The 18368-nt window shown below is 38.4% G+C and overlaps 2 protein-coding genes across 5 annotated transcripts in view; one reads left to right on the top strand and one right to left on the bottom strand.

Moving 5' to 3' along the window:
- Positions 1-6168, top strand: part of LOC134673729 (A disintegrin and metalloproteinase with thrombospondin motifs like) — a 222305-nt gene extending 216137 nt beyond the window's left edge. For 3 of the 4 annotated variants that reach the window (XM_063531732.1, XM_063531730.1, XM_063531731.1), the window contains exons 13-17: positions 28-144; positions 1049-1163; positions 2315-2430; positions 3309-3879; positions 5136-6168. In XM_063531732.1, the coding sequence (XP_063387802.1) occupies positions 28-144; positions 1049-1163; positions 2315-2430; positions 3309-3861 (901 nt within the window). In that variant the 3' untranslated portion in view covers positions 3862-3879; positions 5136-6168. The remainder of the gene's footprint in view (positions 1-27; positions 145-1048; positions 1164-2314; positions 2431-3308; positions 3880-5135) is intronic. The other variant, XM_063531733.1, reaches the window with a different exon arrangement.
- A 3699-nt stretch (positions 6169-9867) lies between these two features.
- On the bottom strand, positions 9868-17899 carry LOC134673775 (transmembrane protein 14C). The gene is made up of 4 exons (XM_063531799.1): positions 17658-17899; positions 16075-16122; positions 15450-15540; positions 9868-11532 (listed from the first exon to the last, which is right to left on the bottom strand). The coding sequence occupies exons 1-4, from the start codon at positions 17731-17733 to the stop codon at positions 11412-11414; spliced, it is 336 nt and encodes a 111-aa protein (XP_063387869.1). The 5' UTR covers positions 17734-17899; the 3' UTR covers positions 9868-11411.
- Between the last annotated feature and the right edge of the window lie 469 nt (positions 17900-18368).

Genomic DNA, 18368 nt, shown 5'->3' with positions numbered 1-18368 from the left:
GCTTAACCAAGACTTGTATAATTCCAGTGGCGACACAGCGACGTGCCTATACAACTCGCCGCACGAGGACGACTCGTTGCCGCGCGTGTTGCCAGGCCGTTTGCTCACGCTCGACGCGCAGTGCCGCAAGGATAGAGGCACCAGGTGAGATACAGTTTATATAGGTACCTAGTCTGACAAACTAGTTTTCAGTAATTTTTGGCAAAAATCAGATCAGCTCGATGGTACCATAAAATTGCATGTCATCCGATCCGCAAGCAAAATTTCAGCTCAATCGGAACCGGGAAGTGGATCGAATTTAACTTGCAAGATTTGATTACACACAGACAGACAGACAACGGTCAGGTGAAACTAAATAAAAGCTTGAAAAGCTGTAAATATGAAAAAGTAATTTGACCATACAAATTTTGAATTGCGCGCCTTTTTAAATTTTTTACGAGGAAGGCTTGTTGCGTTGCCAGGCCAAGTTTTTTTTAATGGCCTGGTTACGAGACCTTCGTGCCACCAGGCCATGTGGTTGGTGCGTAGTGCTGCAAGGATATAGGCACCAGGACTAGTGATCCAAAACACTCGAGCCTTTTAGCTTTTTGTAGGGCTCGCCTCATTTCTTGACGCCTAAAAGGCTAAAAGCCTATTTCTATGTAATTAGTAAAATAGGCTTTTAGCCTTTTAGGCGTCAGGGATGAGGCGAGCCCTAAAAAAAGAGCTAAAAGGCTCGTATCTCAAAACTTAACCTAGGGTGCCGGCGGCATCGGCAACTACCTATCATCGTTAATATTGCTTTAAAAATTGACTGAGTTGCAGAACTATAAATACTACTTACATAGGCATAGGCACGGTGGGGCAAGTGGGGCAACTTGCCCCACCCTGGTCTGTCACACCACAGTGGTCTGACAAGAAGCTAAAAATTTTTAGGAACAATTAAGGCACGTAACCATACTTCTGTCCCACCCTTTAAAAAATGCTGGGTACGCCTATGACTACTTATAAGCTTATATAGACACTGTCTAAGAAGAATTAAAATTGAAACCCCTCCTTTCTGTTACAGCGCGTGTTTCAAAGACGAGCGAGTGTGCGCGCAGTTGTTCTGCTTCGACGCCGCCAGCGGGTACTGCGTCGCCTACCGACCGGCCGCCGAAGGGTCGCCATGTGGCGACGGACAGGTACCTGTCTTCGTATTCTTCATGTTGAGCCCACTCTACACTCGTGCGCAATTTGCAAAATCGAGTCCACACTCGCGTTCGCTGATTCGCACACGAGTGTGGAGCGGGCTTTACTTCAGTCAGGCGTGGCTCCCTCCGCGATTTGGCCGCGTCGCTACTTATGGCTCCTCTACACGATGGGCCAACGCCGGCCACTCCAAGGGACGCATTTATGCATTAGAGGGAGCAAGTGATATTGCTATCTCATTCTACCGCATGGCTGCGGCCCTTGGAGTGGCCGGCGTTGGCCCATCGTGTAGAGGAGCCATTACATGCGGTTCACACCTATTTCGGTGTCTAACAGAAATAGTTGCCGCACACCGCTACGGAACGGGCGACTGTTCGCGTTTGCTCTGTGCCGTCATAACTGTCGTAATAGACGCGTTTTGTTAGAGAGTGTACCTAGTACTATTATTTATTCTGTGCTTTAGTTAACCTTAGTACTTCTTGTACTAAAGATTGCTTGTAAGATTGACTGAAATAGCATGACACGTTTTAACGTTTCCGTGAAAATGCGATGGTACTCGTAAAGGATTAGGCACTACATTCAATTTGTAAGATAGTTCCCAAATTAAAGTAGAATATACCAATATTAAATAATTTTACGGTTTAGACTCATTTGTTTTAAGTCACTCGCGCGACATGTGTGTGTGTCGCACCCATAAGTGAGAGCAAGAATCAGATATCTCTTCCTCGCTCTCACTTATGGGTGTGACGCATCAAGGTCGCGGTGCGGTGCGATAGTGTTGTACCACTTCTAATTCGGAAATTTACCAATGTCAGGCGAGGCTCACTCCGCGATTCCGTCGCTTTGCTACAGGTAGCTAAAAGTACATCCGTTCCGCCCCAATTTTGGGGAAAGCCATAGGTAAGCCGCGCGTGGCGCTGTCGCCACCTAGCGGCCATATCTGTCCTGAGGGCCTACCGCGAACCACCTTCGACGTGTTGCCTTTCTGTCGCACTTGTAAATTCGTACGTAAGTGTGACAGGGAGGCAACACGTCGAAAGTGGTTCGCGGTAGGCCCTTTGATCGTAACAGACGCGTTTTGTTAGAGAGCGAGTCTTCTGTACCTAGTACTATTATTTATTCTGTGCCAATGTGTTTGTTTCAGTACTGCATAAACGGTAGATGTATAACCGAGCACGAGAACATAATACCGGACTACTCGCAGCACACGCCGAGCTACGTCCGTCCGGACACGAGCCCGTTCTACGGCAATATTACCAGGTAATTATTGCACACACATTTTATTACCTGTGGTAATCATTATTACTACACGTGGTATACAATATTAACAACTAAGGGCCACTTGCACCATCCCACTAGGGGGCTATTCATAAATTACGTCATTTCAAATTGGGGGGGGGGTCTGGACATCGGATGATGGTAGCATGACGTAGGAGGAAATGGGGTAATTTGAAGCATGATTTTTTGATGATTTTAGGGGGGGGGGGTCAAAAATTTATGGACAGCCCCTAGCCCGGGTTATCCGGTTTAACCTGGAGTTACCATGGTTACCAGTACAATTTGACACTGGGTTAACGGTTTAACCGCTTCACTCCGGGTTAGTGGGATGGTGCAAGTGGCGCTATTGCCGTACGCATTTAATACCGGTGTGGTAATTAAGTATCGTACTTTATTACCGGTGGTAATCATTATTACGAGGTTACTCACTTTATTACCAGTAATTGTACCATGAGTAATTAAGTATATTAGCATATTATTCCTGTAAGTATGAAATAAATTTTTAGAGTTTTGGTATTTGATTAGTTGATAAGAAGTTTTATATTTTAACCTCATGAGGTTCTATGTAATTCAAAATTTTACTTTCGATGGCATGAATAGTAGATAATTTCAAATTAAAAAACCAAGCCCTTTGCTTCTGGAACTCAACTCAGGAGGTTAAAAGATATTGAGTACCTACCTACTGATTTCATATTTGTAAAAATGAAGAATTTAGCATGAGAATTGATAAACAAATAATTAAAAAAACACAACACTGACGTCATAAATGAGAACACAGCACACTCTCGTTTAAGTCAGTATGTGGACAAGCATTCACACAACAAGTCAACAACATACTAATACGACTTATTTTACAATAGTTACGAAGAAACGACTCAGCCAATAGTACCTAGCACGTCGACATACAAACCAAAATACCAAACATACAAGACCACAAACTCAATATATACAACAACGACCACTTCAACAACAGAAAACCCGCCCATATACTACTTCTACACGACAAAGAAACCAATAGAATACACAGAAAGACAAACAGTCACGCAACCAAGTAGTATAACATACCCGCCATCTTTCAATAAATACTCTATATCGACAACGAAAAGTCCATATGACTTCCACGATTTCTTCTCAAGAACAACGAAAGAAGTCAACAGAAGCGAACCGAAGAGAGCCGGATTTTACAGCAAAGACGATTTCGATACCTATTTCGGAAGATCTACGACAAAGAATCCTTATCCAGAAAAGGGTTCAAGGTCTAGCTACAAATTCGGGACTCATTACTCCCTAGCGAAGTCAAGTGATAACTCCATAAGGCCAGACGCAAACGTCCAACAAGTACAAATAGAACCAGCGAGATTGGTGTTCTCTTACCAAAGGAATTTGACGAGTGGGGAGATCATACGACAGTAGTGCCAAAACACAATATTGGTAAGGAACGGGTCTCACCGGCGGCATTGGAGTCATCCTTCTACCATCGATGTTTCTGTTACATAGCTCATTGTGTCTTCTACATCAGTATATCACATGTCTATACTCATTGCAACCAAAAACCAATAATGAAAATTACAATTTGACTTCTGTACACGATTACAATTGTTATCTAGGGCTAGGCTTGTACACGTACAGTCACCTGCAATAATATGTTACACAACGAAGGCCGCAAAAATATCTGACACGATCTTATTTGTAGAGCCATAAGTGCGTGTCACATATTTTTGCTGCGTTCGAAGAGTAACATATTATTGCAGGTGACTGTACCTACTAACCTACCTAAGGTTTATTAATCGATAATAGTTTTAATCAGTTAATAAGTACACTTAATTCTGTTTTTATGCGACTGCAATACCAATGTAATTAAAAGTGTCAAATTGTAATTTTTCTACCTCAATATCGTGTACATATTCACACATTACAGATCTTTCAACGTTGTACATTCGACTCAACACATTACAATCTGTGAATGCATACGTGTTTGTATATAACTTATCAATCAGGACATTTATTACCTATCACGTTTCCAACCTTATAATAATTAATGTGGCTATAATTTTTATATCGATACATATCAAGCTTAATTAAATGCATGTACAGTCACCACACGGGATTGTTATGCCATTTTGGGGTTCTTGCTAAATTGGAAATAATACATATAGCGTAAGTATTGTACAACCAATTTAGCTGGGACCCTTAATGGCGCAACGATCGTGGAGCGTGATGATACTTACATTAAGTACATAATAAGTACCGAATGGACTAAAACTTAATATTGAAAAAACGTAAGGTCCAGTAGGACCACCGATGATCATTGTTTCTATCAGTATTGACGATAATTTCGATTTTAGAGTATTTTGATATGCGTCGATACTCACTCATATTTAATTACTTTGTAAATACATCCCAAGTAGTTCAGTTTATATTAATTACAGTAATTGTAAAATAAAAACATTTGTAGATCTTTATAAAAGTATGTTAAGTTTATAACTAAATTCATGTTGCGTTAGAGAATTTAATTCCTAAATTGGTAATCCTTTGGAAAAAGCCAAAACATAACTGTACATAATTAATTACAATAAGTAATTATAAAGTCTTTAGAGTACGTGTTACTTTATACACTTGTAAATAGTAATTTTAATTACTTACCTAGGTACTTATTGTCAATATTAACGCCTGTAATTATGTTTCAGCCGCCATTAGCGAGAGCGAGCGGGCCGAACCATGAAGACTGCCAAGCTGGATGCCAGAGACTATTAGAGCGTACTAGGTCTAGACTCTAGAACCTAAAGCCTACCTGGATAGTCCGTTTCCAGCCTCTAAGCTACAATTACAGATTGTGAAACGAGCGCATGTCCCGTAGTATTGAATATTACACGAATATTAATTCCTGTAATCTATAAAAACCTCGAAATAAATGCAAGCAGAATTATTACTTTGCCTGCATTTATTTTCATTAATTACGAATGGTAATAATTAATATTCAGCGGGTAATTACGGGATGGCGTCGTGTGTGTGTCAAATGTGTCTGAAGACAAAACTTTTATGTGTGTCGGACACAGTTCTGTGTGTGATATTACAATGTGATTGTGTTACTATTAATATTGAAGTCTATAAGTACATTAGGTTGTAGTTTTGTAAAAACTGAATGGACGACGATTATTTTTTTAATCCGAAATAGATCGGTTTTTGGATTCAATGTAGAAATACTCCTTAGACTATTTTTTTTGTTGGTTGTAAAAGAAGCCTCTTTATAAGGTTACTTAAAAGAAACTGCCACAAAGTGCCTTTTATACAATTATTTTTAAGATTGTAATTGATTTAAGTTTTATATGTATTTGACTGTTGAAATAAAACTAAAATGCGACTGGCTCGCGCTTCGAAAATAGAACAGTCCACTCAAAAAGTATTTTTTATCTATGGAACACATTTTTATAAAATAAAAATAAACATTCCCATAGTTTTTGTAACTATACTTGACACGAAATTTAGTTTTCTAATTTTAAGCCTTTCTATATTAATAAAATTATTTATGGCACCTAGTTCTTTAAAAAAACAAAGTTACCAATAGAATTAAAGAAAATGACGGTTGACTATGACCAGTCACATCACTTGCCGGAAACTTTACATCACTGCTATTTATTATGTTCAAACTATTTATGTATGGTTTTTAGTTTTCCCAAATTGTTTAAATATTAAGAAGAAAATAGAAAATAATGAAATCTGTGTACGTTGTTTTATTTCCATTCAATATTACCATATATCATGTAGGTTGATTACTTTAGTTATTGACCCCCTAATAGCATTTTCTTGTAGGGATTTTGTTGGGCCTTTGTTTACGTATTAGTTGGGCAACCGTTATATTTGGCCGTACGATTTGCTGGAGGGCCCTCGACAAAGGCCCTCCCGAAGATTCCCAACAGAGGGCCATAAGAGTAATTTTTTCGTTGGGCCTATTTAAATAAATCATACAATTATTCAACGGTGGTGGTTTTGGTTGGGCCGTGGTTGGGCCTATACACATTTGTTTGATGGTTGGTTAATTGTTACATTTGGCCGTACGATTTGCTGGAGGGCCCTCGACAAAGGCCCTCCCGAAGATTCCCAACAGAGGGCCATTAGAGTAATTTTTTCGTTGGGCCTATTTAAATAAATCATACAATTATTCAACGGTGGTGGTTTTGGTTGGGCCCCGTGGTTGGGCCTATACACCTTTGTTTGATGGTTGGTTAATTGTTACATTTGGCAGTATGGCTTGCTGTAGGGCCAACTGCAAAAAAATAAAAAAGGGCAATTTTTTCGTTGTGCTTCTGTTTGCAAATTCAACAATTACCCAACGGCAAGTCAGGTAGGTCGGTAGGTAGTCGTGCACCAGGTTGAAGGCCCAACACAGCTTGTCCCACAAAGGGCCAACATTGTAACTTTAACGTTGGGCCTTGTGTAGGATTCTTACAATACTACCGTAGGTAAATAGTTGTGTAATTTATAGTGTGCCTACAGTCTAATTATGTAATGGGCTTTTGTTTACGAGTCCTACAGTTACCCTACGTTAAGTAAGTGGTTGTGTAATACGACGTTGGGCCTTTGCTGATAAATATTACAATTACACTACGGTAGGCATTGGTTGTATCCACATGAAGGCCCTAGGCAGCAGTTGTTGTTAATCTTCTCTGTATCGTTCCAATTTTAGTATATGTACTGCCGAAGCAAGTACACTTACTATACACTCTAATTTGTATATATACTAACCGCCCTTCGAAACTTCGTAAGCGAGATTTATGTTTTTTGAGATTTAAATTGAGGAAATGTTGGTAAAATACAATTTTTTAAATTTATGTATAAATTTTATAGTTATAGCTATTAGATTTATAAGTTACTTTAAAAAAATATTATGATTATATACGGAATAATCGAAAAAATAACTATAACTTCGATGTTTGGAGACAGTAACGCCATCTAGTGACGCCACAAGCAAACTCAACTGGTATTGTTGGGCATCAGTACCACAGCCAATGTTGGTAAACGCGATATATGTGCTCACTGGGCCAACGAATGTTATCGTTGTTTAGCCACCGGTACCAAAATACACAAAGGCCCATTGTTAGGCGTCAGTGCCACAGCCAATGTTGGTAAATACGATATTTGTCATCATTGGGCCATCGGATGATATCTATGACTAGCAAACGTTACCAAAATACACAAAGGCCCATTGTTGGGCATCCGTGCCACAGCCAATGTTGGTAAATACGATATTTGTCATCATTGGGCCATCGGATGATATCTATGACTAGCCAACGTTACCAAAATACACAAAGGCCCATTGTTGGGCATCCGTGCCACAGCCAATGTTGGTAAATGCGGTATTCGTCACCATTGGGCCAACGAATGTTATCGTTGTTTAGCGAACGGTAGCAAAATACACAAAGGCCCATTGTTGGGCCTCAATGCTACAGCCAATGTTGGTAAATGCGATATTTGTCGTCATTGGGCCATCATATGATATCGTTGATTAGCCAACGTTACCAAAATAAACAAAGGCCCATTGTTGGGCATCAGTGCCACAGCCAATGTTGGTAAATGCGATATTTGTCATCATTGGGCCATCGGATGATATCGTTGATTAGCCAACGTTACCAAAATACACAAAGGCCCATTGTTGGGCATCAATGCTACAGCCAATGTTGGTAAATGCAATATTTGTCGTCATTGGGCCATCGTTGATTAGCCAACGTTACCAAAATAAACAAAGGCCCATTGTTGGGCATCAGTGCCGCAGCCAATGTTGGTAAATGCGATATTTGTCATCATTGGGCCATCGGATGATATCGTTGATTAGCCAACGTTACCAAAATACACAAAGGCCCATTGTTGGGCATCAATGCTACAGCCAATGTTGGTAAATGCAATATTTGTCGTCATTGGGCCATCGGATGATATCGTTGATTAGCCAACGTTACCAAAATACACAAAGGCCCATTGTTGGGCATCAATGCTACAGCCAATGTTGGTAAATGCGATATTAGTCGTCATTGGGCCATCGGATGATATCGTTGATTAGCCAACGTTACCAAAATAAACAAAGGCCCGTTGTTGGGCATCAATGCTACAGCCAATGTTGGTAAATGCGATATTTGTCGTCATTGGGCCATCGGATGATATCGTTGATTAGCCAACGTTACCAAAATAAACAAAGGCCCATTGTTGGGCATCAGTGCCACAGCCAATGTTGGTAAATGTGATTTTTGTCATCATTGGGCCATCGGATGATATCGTTGATTAGCCAACGTTACCAAAATACACAAAGGCCCATTGTTGGGCAATTGTGCCACAGCCAATGTTGGTAAATGCGATATTTGTCATCATTGGGCCATCGGATGATATCGTTGATTAGCCAACGTTACCAAAATACACAAAGGCCCATTGTTGGACATCCGTGCCACAGCCAATGTTGGTAAATGCGGTATTCGTCACCATTGGGCCAACGAATGTTATCGTTGTTTAGCGAACGGTAGCAAAATACACAAAGGCCCATTGTTGGGCATCACTGCCACTGCCAATGTTGGTAAATGCGATATATGTCGTCATTGGGCCAACGAATATTATCGTTGTTTAGCCAACGGTACCAAAATACACAAAGGCCCATTGTTGGGCATCTGTGCCACAGCGAATGTTGGTAAATGCGATGGTGGGCCAATACAAAATTAATGTTGGGTACGGAACGAACCTCATCCCAACGTTTTCCCTACCGTTGGCACCGTGGGCCCCAACGAAAATGCTACTAGGGCCACTCTTAACACATTCATTACCACTAAGTGCTACGGGTTACGCTCGTAGCGCGTAGCCACGGTTTCGCCGTATGTAGCGCGTAGTCGCTACGAACAGTGTACCCGACAGTCGGGTTCTTGGTGTTGAATGTGTTAACAATAAGACTTCTTTTGGCTTGTTTCATTCTGATTTGTTAGGAAAGGCCACTTACTATGTAGTGGCCAATAACTAGCAGTCACCCTATGCAGGTATCTAGGTAAGGTAAACTATCCAAACTATATTGAAAAGCGCCATTGGTCCCTATTTCTGTTAATACATATAGTGCGACATAACATAGGGGCTATTCATAAATTACGTCATTTCAAATTAGGGGGGGGGGGGTCTGGACATCGGATAACGGTAGCATGAAGTAGGAGGAAATGGGGTCATTTGAAGCATGATTTTTGGATGATTATAGCGGAGGGGGGTCAAAAATCGTCAAAAATCGATGATGTAATTTATGGACAGCCCCATAGTAGAAATTAAATAAAATTGAACTAAAAAAAATCCATACTAAATTGTTGCCATGTTTACGTCACAAATATGACAGTCACGTAGAAAGTGGCGCCCTCATTTAAATTCTACTATTTTATGTCACACTGTAATTAATGAACAAAACTGTTTTCAGTCCCAACACCTTTATTTGCCTAATTTCGAGATATAAAAAAACATCAGGCTTCTTCTGGATCACCTAGAAATAACGTCATAAATAAACGATACAGTACAGCCTGGCAAAAAAAGAGTATAAATTAAAAAGTGGCAACACTTTAGTGTCGTCCCTTTCAAACCAGTATACATAAGAAAACGGGACGACACTACAGTGTTGCCACTTTTTAATTTCTACTCTTTTTTTCCAAGCTGTACAATTAATGTGAAAACTACAGAATACAAATGCAAAAAATAAAAATATACTCTTTGGACCATCCTATAGTCTGTATCTTTAGGTATTTAAATAAAAGCAAACAAAATCTACCCTGAAATGGCTCCTTAAGCCAGTTGAGGGAGATAAAAACAATCATGATCAAATAATGTAGGTTAGTCAGGTCGTTCAGTGACCTGACCTGAGTTGGGTAACCAATAAATGTTATAACTACTACCCAAAAATGTACAAATTATTTATTTCATAGAGTATATAACCAACGGAGACGCCATCATGTCTCTATAATTTTCGGTACAAAATAGTCTGCCGTTTTTTGCGGGGGAGGGGCACATCAAATGTATACGTACCGTAAACATAGCCATGTCTGATAAACGTCAGTCCATAAATGTGGTTGACATGTGGTTGACCATTGGCCGCCTATTTTCGACAGAGGGGAACGCCTGTTCATATGACCACTCCGTTGGTTATATTCTCTAAGATTTGTTTACATATATTTAAATACCTAAAGATAGAGTATAAGTTTCACCAATGGGACGATTTTAATAGATTTAGACCAAGCTAAGGTGACAGCGATTTTGATCCCATACTGCAAGGGTTATTTAAACGTCATATAATTTCATAAAAGTTTGACGTCTAAAATAACACTTGCACAATCTGTGCTATTAAAATCGCTGCAAACTTAGCTTGGTCAAACTCTATTACCGTTGGAATTGGAATGGACTAAGACATACAACTTTAGGGTCAGACAACAACAAAAAAACTGTTGTGCAAATATCTCTTAATGTTTAACTTAATCTACATAAGTTCAATAATATGTCCCAATTATGCTACGAGTACAGTAAACTAAATTATAGTAATAATATTACATTATGACATTTACAAAAGTCAGAAAAGCTGATTGGTTATTAAATTTGATCTTGTGCTGAGTTTCAAAATAATTTTTACTTTCTCAAATCTAAAATACCGAGTTTGTGTCAACTTTGCCCACTTTGAAAAAACCTCAGGAACACATTTAACAGGAAAACATTGTTCAAAACTTCAAAACTATACTTTAAAAGCGTTAATTAGCACATAAATTAATTTAAATCACTGGGCATTGTCACAGTTTGGCCAAAGAGAATAGAGTGTATAGAGACGGATTGTCAAAGTAAATTCTGTATCCGCTGTAAATTTACTGCCATCTTTCGACAGAACAGAAAACTGTTAAAACGCCATTTGAATTTAATTCTTACAGTAACTCTATTTCAAATTCTCTTTGGTATAGCAAAGATGGCAACAGTTCAATTTAACCAGATTTGATGGGTACTGGCGACGAGCCGACATGCTTGGTGAGTATCTTGGCTAGCATCCCGACTGACAACACGAACACTATGCCCGCTGGCATGAACTTTCTGCTGTTGTAGAATCTGAAACATGGAAATGTTCGTAAGTATGAGTAAGGCTGCACTAATATTCGACATGGGCACTTTATGTCAAAGTAATAAAGGTTAAATTTGAACGGCAAAGATTTTTCTATATTCATATTTAATACTTGTCACTTTGACATAAAGTGCCCATGTCGAATACTAGTGCAGCGTCGAGTACTTCTACCTTATACGGCCTCACATGATAAAAAATGGAACGAAAAATAAATGGAGATTCTAAATTTATAATGGCGTATAAATTTGTATTTACGTCTTTGTGGTGTGAGTTAGAGCCAGAAAAGTCTGCAGCGATTTCGATAGCCCACGCAATGCAAGTGTTATTTATACGTCATAATTTCATAGAAATTTGACGTTTAAAATGACACTTGCACTGCCTGGACTAACGAAATCGCTGCAGACTTTTTTTGGTCTAACTCTAGTGCATAATTATTTTCCATCGTATTTTCACTAGGGCATGCTCCCGGGAATTCCCGAGACTGATTTTTCTCGAGAATTCCCGGGAACGGGCACTTTCAGCCAGTATCGGAACTGGAGACAAAATTCCCGGGAAAATATCGAAATTTCGGGAAATTTATAAATGTTATGTTATATCGATTTATGTCTAATTGCGAATTGGCTACAAGGGTCATTCTAAGTTAAGAGGTAATCGCTTGTATGAAAAAGTGGCACAACATAAATGTTAAAATTTTGATCTAATTATACAATATTTTTATTGAAACAACTCTTTTATGTATATTTGTAAGCTTATCAGTCATTTTTTTAATTTTTTACCATTTTAGAAGACACCAGGGGAGAGACCGTACTTTTTCTATGTAATAAAGAGAGAAGGGTCTCTCCCCTGATCTCTTTAAAAACATAAACAAAATCGAAATTTTGACAAGCCGTCTTACAAATTCCAGCAAATTAAAGTGTAATGATTCATTTAAACAAGAATTCATACCTGCACTGTACATTTTGGGAAATTATGCGCCAGGGGAAAGACGCCAGGGGAGTGACTTTTTCATGTCAAAACACATATAATTGTGAAAGTATTTATTGTAAATAATTAAAATAAGTATTTATACAATCTATGCATAAACTATAGTAAATATACAAATACAATTAAGTATTTATATCAATAATTTTGAAATAAAACTGACCAGGGGAGATACCACTTTCATAAAACAACATTGTCAAGTAAAGGGGTCAATGATCAAAATGACTGACAATTTGGAACCAAAAGATGACTGTCGCAGGGTTGGTTGTTAGTGTTGAATCAAATGCATTGTTATTGGGATTAAAATCTCAATAATTAAAATGATAAACCCAATATTTTTACATTTACATAATAACCAGGGTAGGAGACATAGAATTTGGGGGACAAACTTTAACATAAATATTTTTTATGAAAATGAAAAATTTAAAGGATTTTATTAATAACATTACAATAAATATTTATTTTAATTTATGAAGTATACCAAATTTAATGGATTAATGGGAATTACATCTGGATAAAATTACTGATTTATTGTAAAACCTGCAAAGGGACAGGCCAGGGGAGGGGACTTTTGCATGTTTGAGGGGCAATTGTGACAGAACTGAATTAATTAATTAATTGAAATTGAGTGTCTATAGAGGAAATGCAATCTTTTAAGGGAAATTACCATAATTTATTTAAATAGTTTAAGAAAAGTATGAATATGTATCATGGACACCGTTAATACCTCTTAACTTAGAATGACCCACAAGCCAAAATTATGTTGTACATATATATATATATATATATATATATATATATATATATATATAAATTTTTTTTTTCTAAAACAATACTTTGTTCAACAGAGCAATGGTATATGAGTACGTTTTCTTCGACTGGTTACATTTGTAACAGATTAAGATCCAGTTTAAGTGACAGAGTTTAGATGCGATCAGTTATTTACCGTCAGTGTCATCTGTCCAGTCCACAAAAAAGGCTCGAAAAAGAGATGCTCAAACTATCGAGGAGTCGCTTTACTCACTAGGTACAGCGTAGAAAGTTTTGTCCGACGTAATGCTTAAGAGGTTGGAACCATATTCTGAAAGAATCCTTGGGGATTACCAATGTGGTTTCCGCAGAAACCGCAGCACGACGGACCAGATTTCCTTGCTCAAAGAGATTATGAAGAAGAAGTGGGAGTACGCCCAAAGCGTTCACTCTTTGTTTTTGGACTTTACTAAGGCCTATGACAGCATAGATAGGGACACTCCGTATGCCATTCTTGTACATTTTAATATCCCTAGAAAACTAGTAGTACAGCAACAAAAGAGTGTAGGATGCGTGTCAGGGTAGGCGGTGAGCTGACCGAGGAATTCAAGGTGATGACCGGTCTAAAGCAGGGAGATACCTTATCACCCATGCTTTTCAACTTAGCCCTTGAACATGTTGTCCGAAAAGTGTTAACGTTGGACATAAGGCTGGAATTGAGCGGCAAGCACAAAGTGATAGGGTACGCGGACGACCTGGCTTTATTAGGGGAAAGCCGCGATGAAGTAGTACAGGCAGCCAGTGTCTTGGAGAGAGAGGCCCCTAGGATAGGTCACAGGGTTAACCAGTCAAAAACTGAATACATGAAGCGCTACAAAAATACACGAGTTCAGCGCGGAAGTCTCCATGTTAGGGATAGGAGGAGATCAATATTCGCATCTAAAACGCCATGCGATGCAGCGCAGCCCTCCATAAAGTGTTGATGTCCAGGCTTCTCAGCAGAAATACTAAGTTAAGGATATATAAGACCGTTATCCGACCAATCCTTATGTATTGGTGCGAGGCCTGAACACTAACACAAAAAGAGGAAAGTCAGCTCCTGGTAGCGGAAAAAAAGATCTTTCGCAAGATCCTGGGACCTATCAAAAGAGACAACGGCACGTGGAGGATACGGGAGAACCCCGAAATCGAGGAGTTGGTGGCTGGACCCAATATCATCGTCGAAACGAAATCCCACAGACTTCGCTGGTTCGGTCACCTATTAAGAATAGGAGAGGATCGGGCTACCAAGAGGGCATACCTGGGAAGACCGACTGGTGGCCGCCCGGTAGGTCGGCCCAAGTACCACTGGGGAGACAGTGTGGAAGCAGATCTGCGTCAGCTTTAAGCCGATAATTAGCAGGAAACGGCGCAGGATCGGGAAAAGTGGCGTGCTTTCGTTTCGGAAGCCAAGACCCTCTTTGGGTTGCTGAGCCGTATTACTCGTATTAGTTACTTAGTTAGTTGATTCTTAGAAAACGTCTGAATTTGAATATTGACATTATAGATAGGTATATTTTAGTCGAAATATCAACCGTTAAGTATGATTTAGTTTAAAAACTAATAGAAATATTAACTAATCATTTAGTTATAATAATTTCAATCAAAATGTTAACTTTATTAATTTTCCCGAAATTTCCCGAATTCTCGGAACTGGTCCTGACCCAATCCCGGGAAATTTGAAACCTTTCCCGAGACTGACATTGCATGCTCTAATTTTCACGGAAACGGACACGAACGTGTCTTGCTATTTCAGTCAGTCTCAGTACAAAAAGCACGTATGTACGAAAAAGTAGTAAGTACGTTTCCGAGAAAATACGTTACACTATGTTCGCGTACTAGAATATTAAATATACCTACTTAAATTAAGAAAATTTCTTTATGGCAGGCGTGGATCACTCCGCGATTTCGTCGCTTTATTGCTACAGTTCCATAATACAGTACATGCGTAGCTAGAAGTAAGTACATCCGTTCCACGCCAATTTTGTTGGCTAGCCATAAGCCGCACGTGGCGCTGTCGCCACCTAGCGGCCATATCTGTCCCGATCGTAACAGACGCGTTTTGTTAGAGTGAGTCTTCTGCACCTAGTACTATTATTTATTCTGTGACTGGTACAACGTGTGAATAACCTACCTGTATCCCATAAGACCTCCCAAGACGGTGGTGGTTCCAAGCATCAGCTGGTAGTTAGAGGGATCCCTGCTGATTTGATATGCGCCAATACCTGTTGATTTAAATATTTAATTCACTACACGTACTTGTTTATTATTTTATATATTTCTATAACAATACCTCAATACGTAGAAAAATAGAAGGGAGGCCTATGCCCAGCAATGGGTCAATCATAATAATAATAATGTCTTTATTCTTTTAATTTAAAAATTAATTGGTTAATTTCCATAGACAGTGGATCTTCGAGACCTTTGAAAAATAGGCCCAAATGCCAGTATATTTTTCACACAAATTAACCGGTATTCAATTTCGATATCTTGGTTGTTTACGTATATTTTTGTACTCAATTTAGCTAACCTGATCAATTTATCCTTACCTAAATACTATTCTATAATACCAAAGAAATAATGTGAAAGCTATGAGATATTTTGATTTTTAGTTATACCGGTAACAATCTTTGAAAATAGGTAATTCACTAGTACTGTGGTAACTGCATGGTGTCCAGAATTAAATTAAACAAACACCGTTTTTAGACTTATGATAAGAATAATAGTTGATGCACATAAATGACAATTTATATTCTTACCTAAAATGGAACCAAAGATGAGGCCAGCACCAAGAGACGGGATGGATCCTGGAAAGAAGAACAAAGTTTGAGGCAATAAAATCTAAAAATATCCTATTTTTACTATTTTACAACTTTGCCCACTATGTTTACGGACAGATGGAAGTGTTCCTTCTTGATTTTATAATCACACAACACATTCATTGCCACCCAGCCAAACAAGTAGTCCGCGCCAGGTATCAACAATTTCGTCATATAAAGCAGTGGTACCACGATCCCCATTATCGGGTCGTCCAGCCTGGGAACGAAATCATAAAATACCCGATAGTCGGGTTTTCGGCACTGAATGTGTTAAGCTAGGAAACTTTATCTATTATGCAATAAACCAGTTTGTTCTAGTCTAGTGTACAGTAATTTATTTTTAGTTTTCCTTAACAAACACCTCATAAGTATAAGTCACTACTATCTATGGTTACTTCTCTTTGTTATATTGTAGGTATAGGTAAGTGTAAGTAATGCAAGAATGACTGTTTCAATATAACCCTCTTATAAAACAATGCACTGTTATGCCTTGAATGTTATCATGAGTATGACCACACATTCAATTAAGTTTGTTTTCATTGAGACTGCATAGACTAATCAAAATTATTGTAAAGTCTATATTACCACACGGCAAAACTTGCCAAGACAAATGCAATTTGGATATTGATTTGTTGAATTATTTTAAAAAGTACAGTCGCCATCAGATATATCGGATCAGCAAAGGTGCTCAAAAGTATCTGAACACGCCTCTATAATCAACGCATTAGAGTGCGTGTTCAGATGTTTTTGAATACCTTGGCCACTCCTATATATATGATGGCGACTGTACTTTTTGAGGATACTTAGAAGAGGATATTCATAGGGATTTCATGGGGACTTACAAGGTTAAAACTTTTATTCAAATAGTATAGGCTAATATTTAGGTAGGTACAGTCACCTGCAATAATATGTTACACAATGAAGGCCGCAAAAATATCTGACACGATCTTATTTGTAGAGCCATAAGTGCATGTCACATATTTTTGCAGCCTTCGAAGAGTAACATATTATTGCTGGTGACTGTACAATAATAGATAAAACTTAACTCAATTTTTTTAGGTCACAAAAAACAAAAAAACAAAAAGGAAGGAAGGAAGGAGGGAAGGTGACAAAGGCCGTCAAAATACCATCCATTATCATATATATCATTGACCGTCTCCCTTCCACCAGCTACGATATAGCACGTATGATTTGATACACAATATATCAAAACTCGCAAATGCCTGAGAATTGGTGGGTTTTGATGTTTCAAAGTACTATATAGTTGATCCAAACAGCTTGAGCTCTCTTTTACGAAAGTGAACTTAATTAAGATAAGTATGCACTTGTATAGATAAGTTATCAAAGATTCTTCACGCTTCAGATATTATGATCAGTATTGAAATAGTGTAATATTACCTAAACACAAAACATCACTGTAAAACCTCTTTCATAAAACTGGTACAACTTTTTTTTTTCTAGAAAATTCTTAATGTTTTGATGAAATGCTAGTTTAATGGACCGGAATAAATTATAATACTAACCTGCCTTTGCGTAACCCATAATACCGCCAGCGGCAACAGTTGCGGCGTACGCAAAACCGAAAAAGTCAACACCCATGTTTAGTTTTATTTAAAATTATAAATTCAAAGTTTTAGCAATTTATTATCTCTTATCAAATCTATCTAGAGCAGTCCGATAACCACAAATTCGCTGAATGAAGTGATTTTCAATATTTGCGAGACAATCAAATCAAGCGATTCGCTGTGATGTTGTGACGTTTGCACTTTTGACATTGACACCTGACTTGACAGCAAACCAGAAGTTTGTTTAAGACCTAGCTTATATCGCCGATTGGCAGATTTGATGTGACAAGATTTGTACTAATTTGTAATTTACTCATTTTGTGGAGGAGAGAGTAGTATGAATTTATTTCTCTAAGTTAGACTTTAAACCCTTGAAATAAGAGGTAAGGCAGAAGTAGAGTAAGCATTTGAAGTTTTAAAGCACTTACTGAATAAAATCCAACCAAACCAAACGTCAAATACAAAATTCCAGTCCACAGTTTTTAAATTCCTGCAAAATCTTCACTAAACCATGCCTATCAGTTAAACAATCCCGCATAGAATGCACGCGTCTTTATTGACCATTGCTAAGTAAATTCCTTGTCAGTAAAATAGGCACTGACAAAAAATTTCATCATAATTTCTTATCAATACTATACCTACGTCACTCCTATTTCTTTCACGACTTAA

Source organism: Cydia fagiglandana, chromosome 19, assembly GCF_963556715.1.
Source record: "Cydia fagiglandana chromosome 19, ilCydFagi1.1, whole genome shotgun sequence".
Lineage (NCBI taxonomy): Eukaryota > Metazoa > Arthropoda > Insecta > Lepidoptera > Tortricidae > Cydia > Cydia fagiglandana.
Note: the sequence above shows the minus strand (reverse complement) of the source record. Positions and strands in the feature narration are given on the sequence as shown.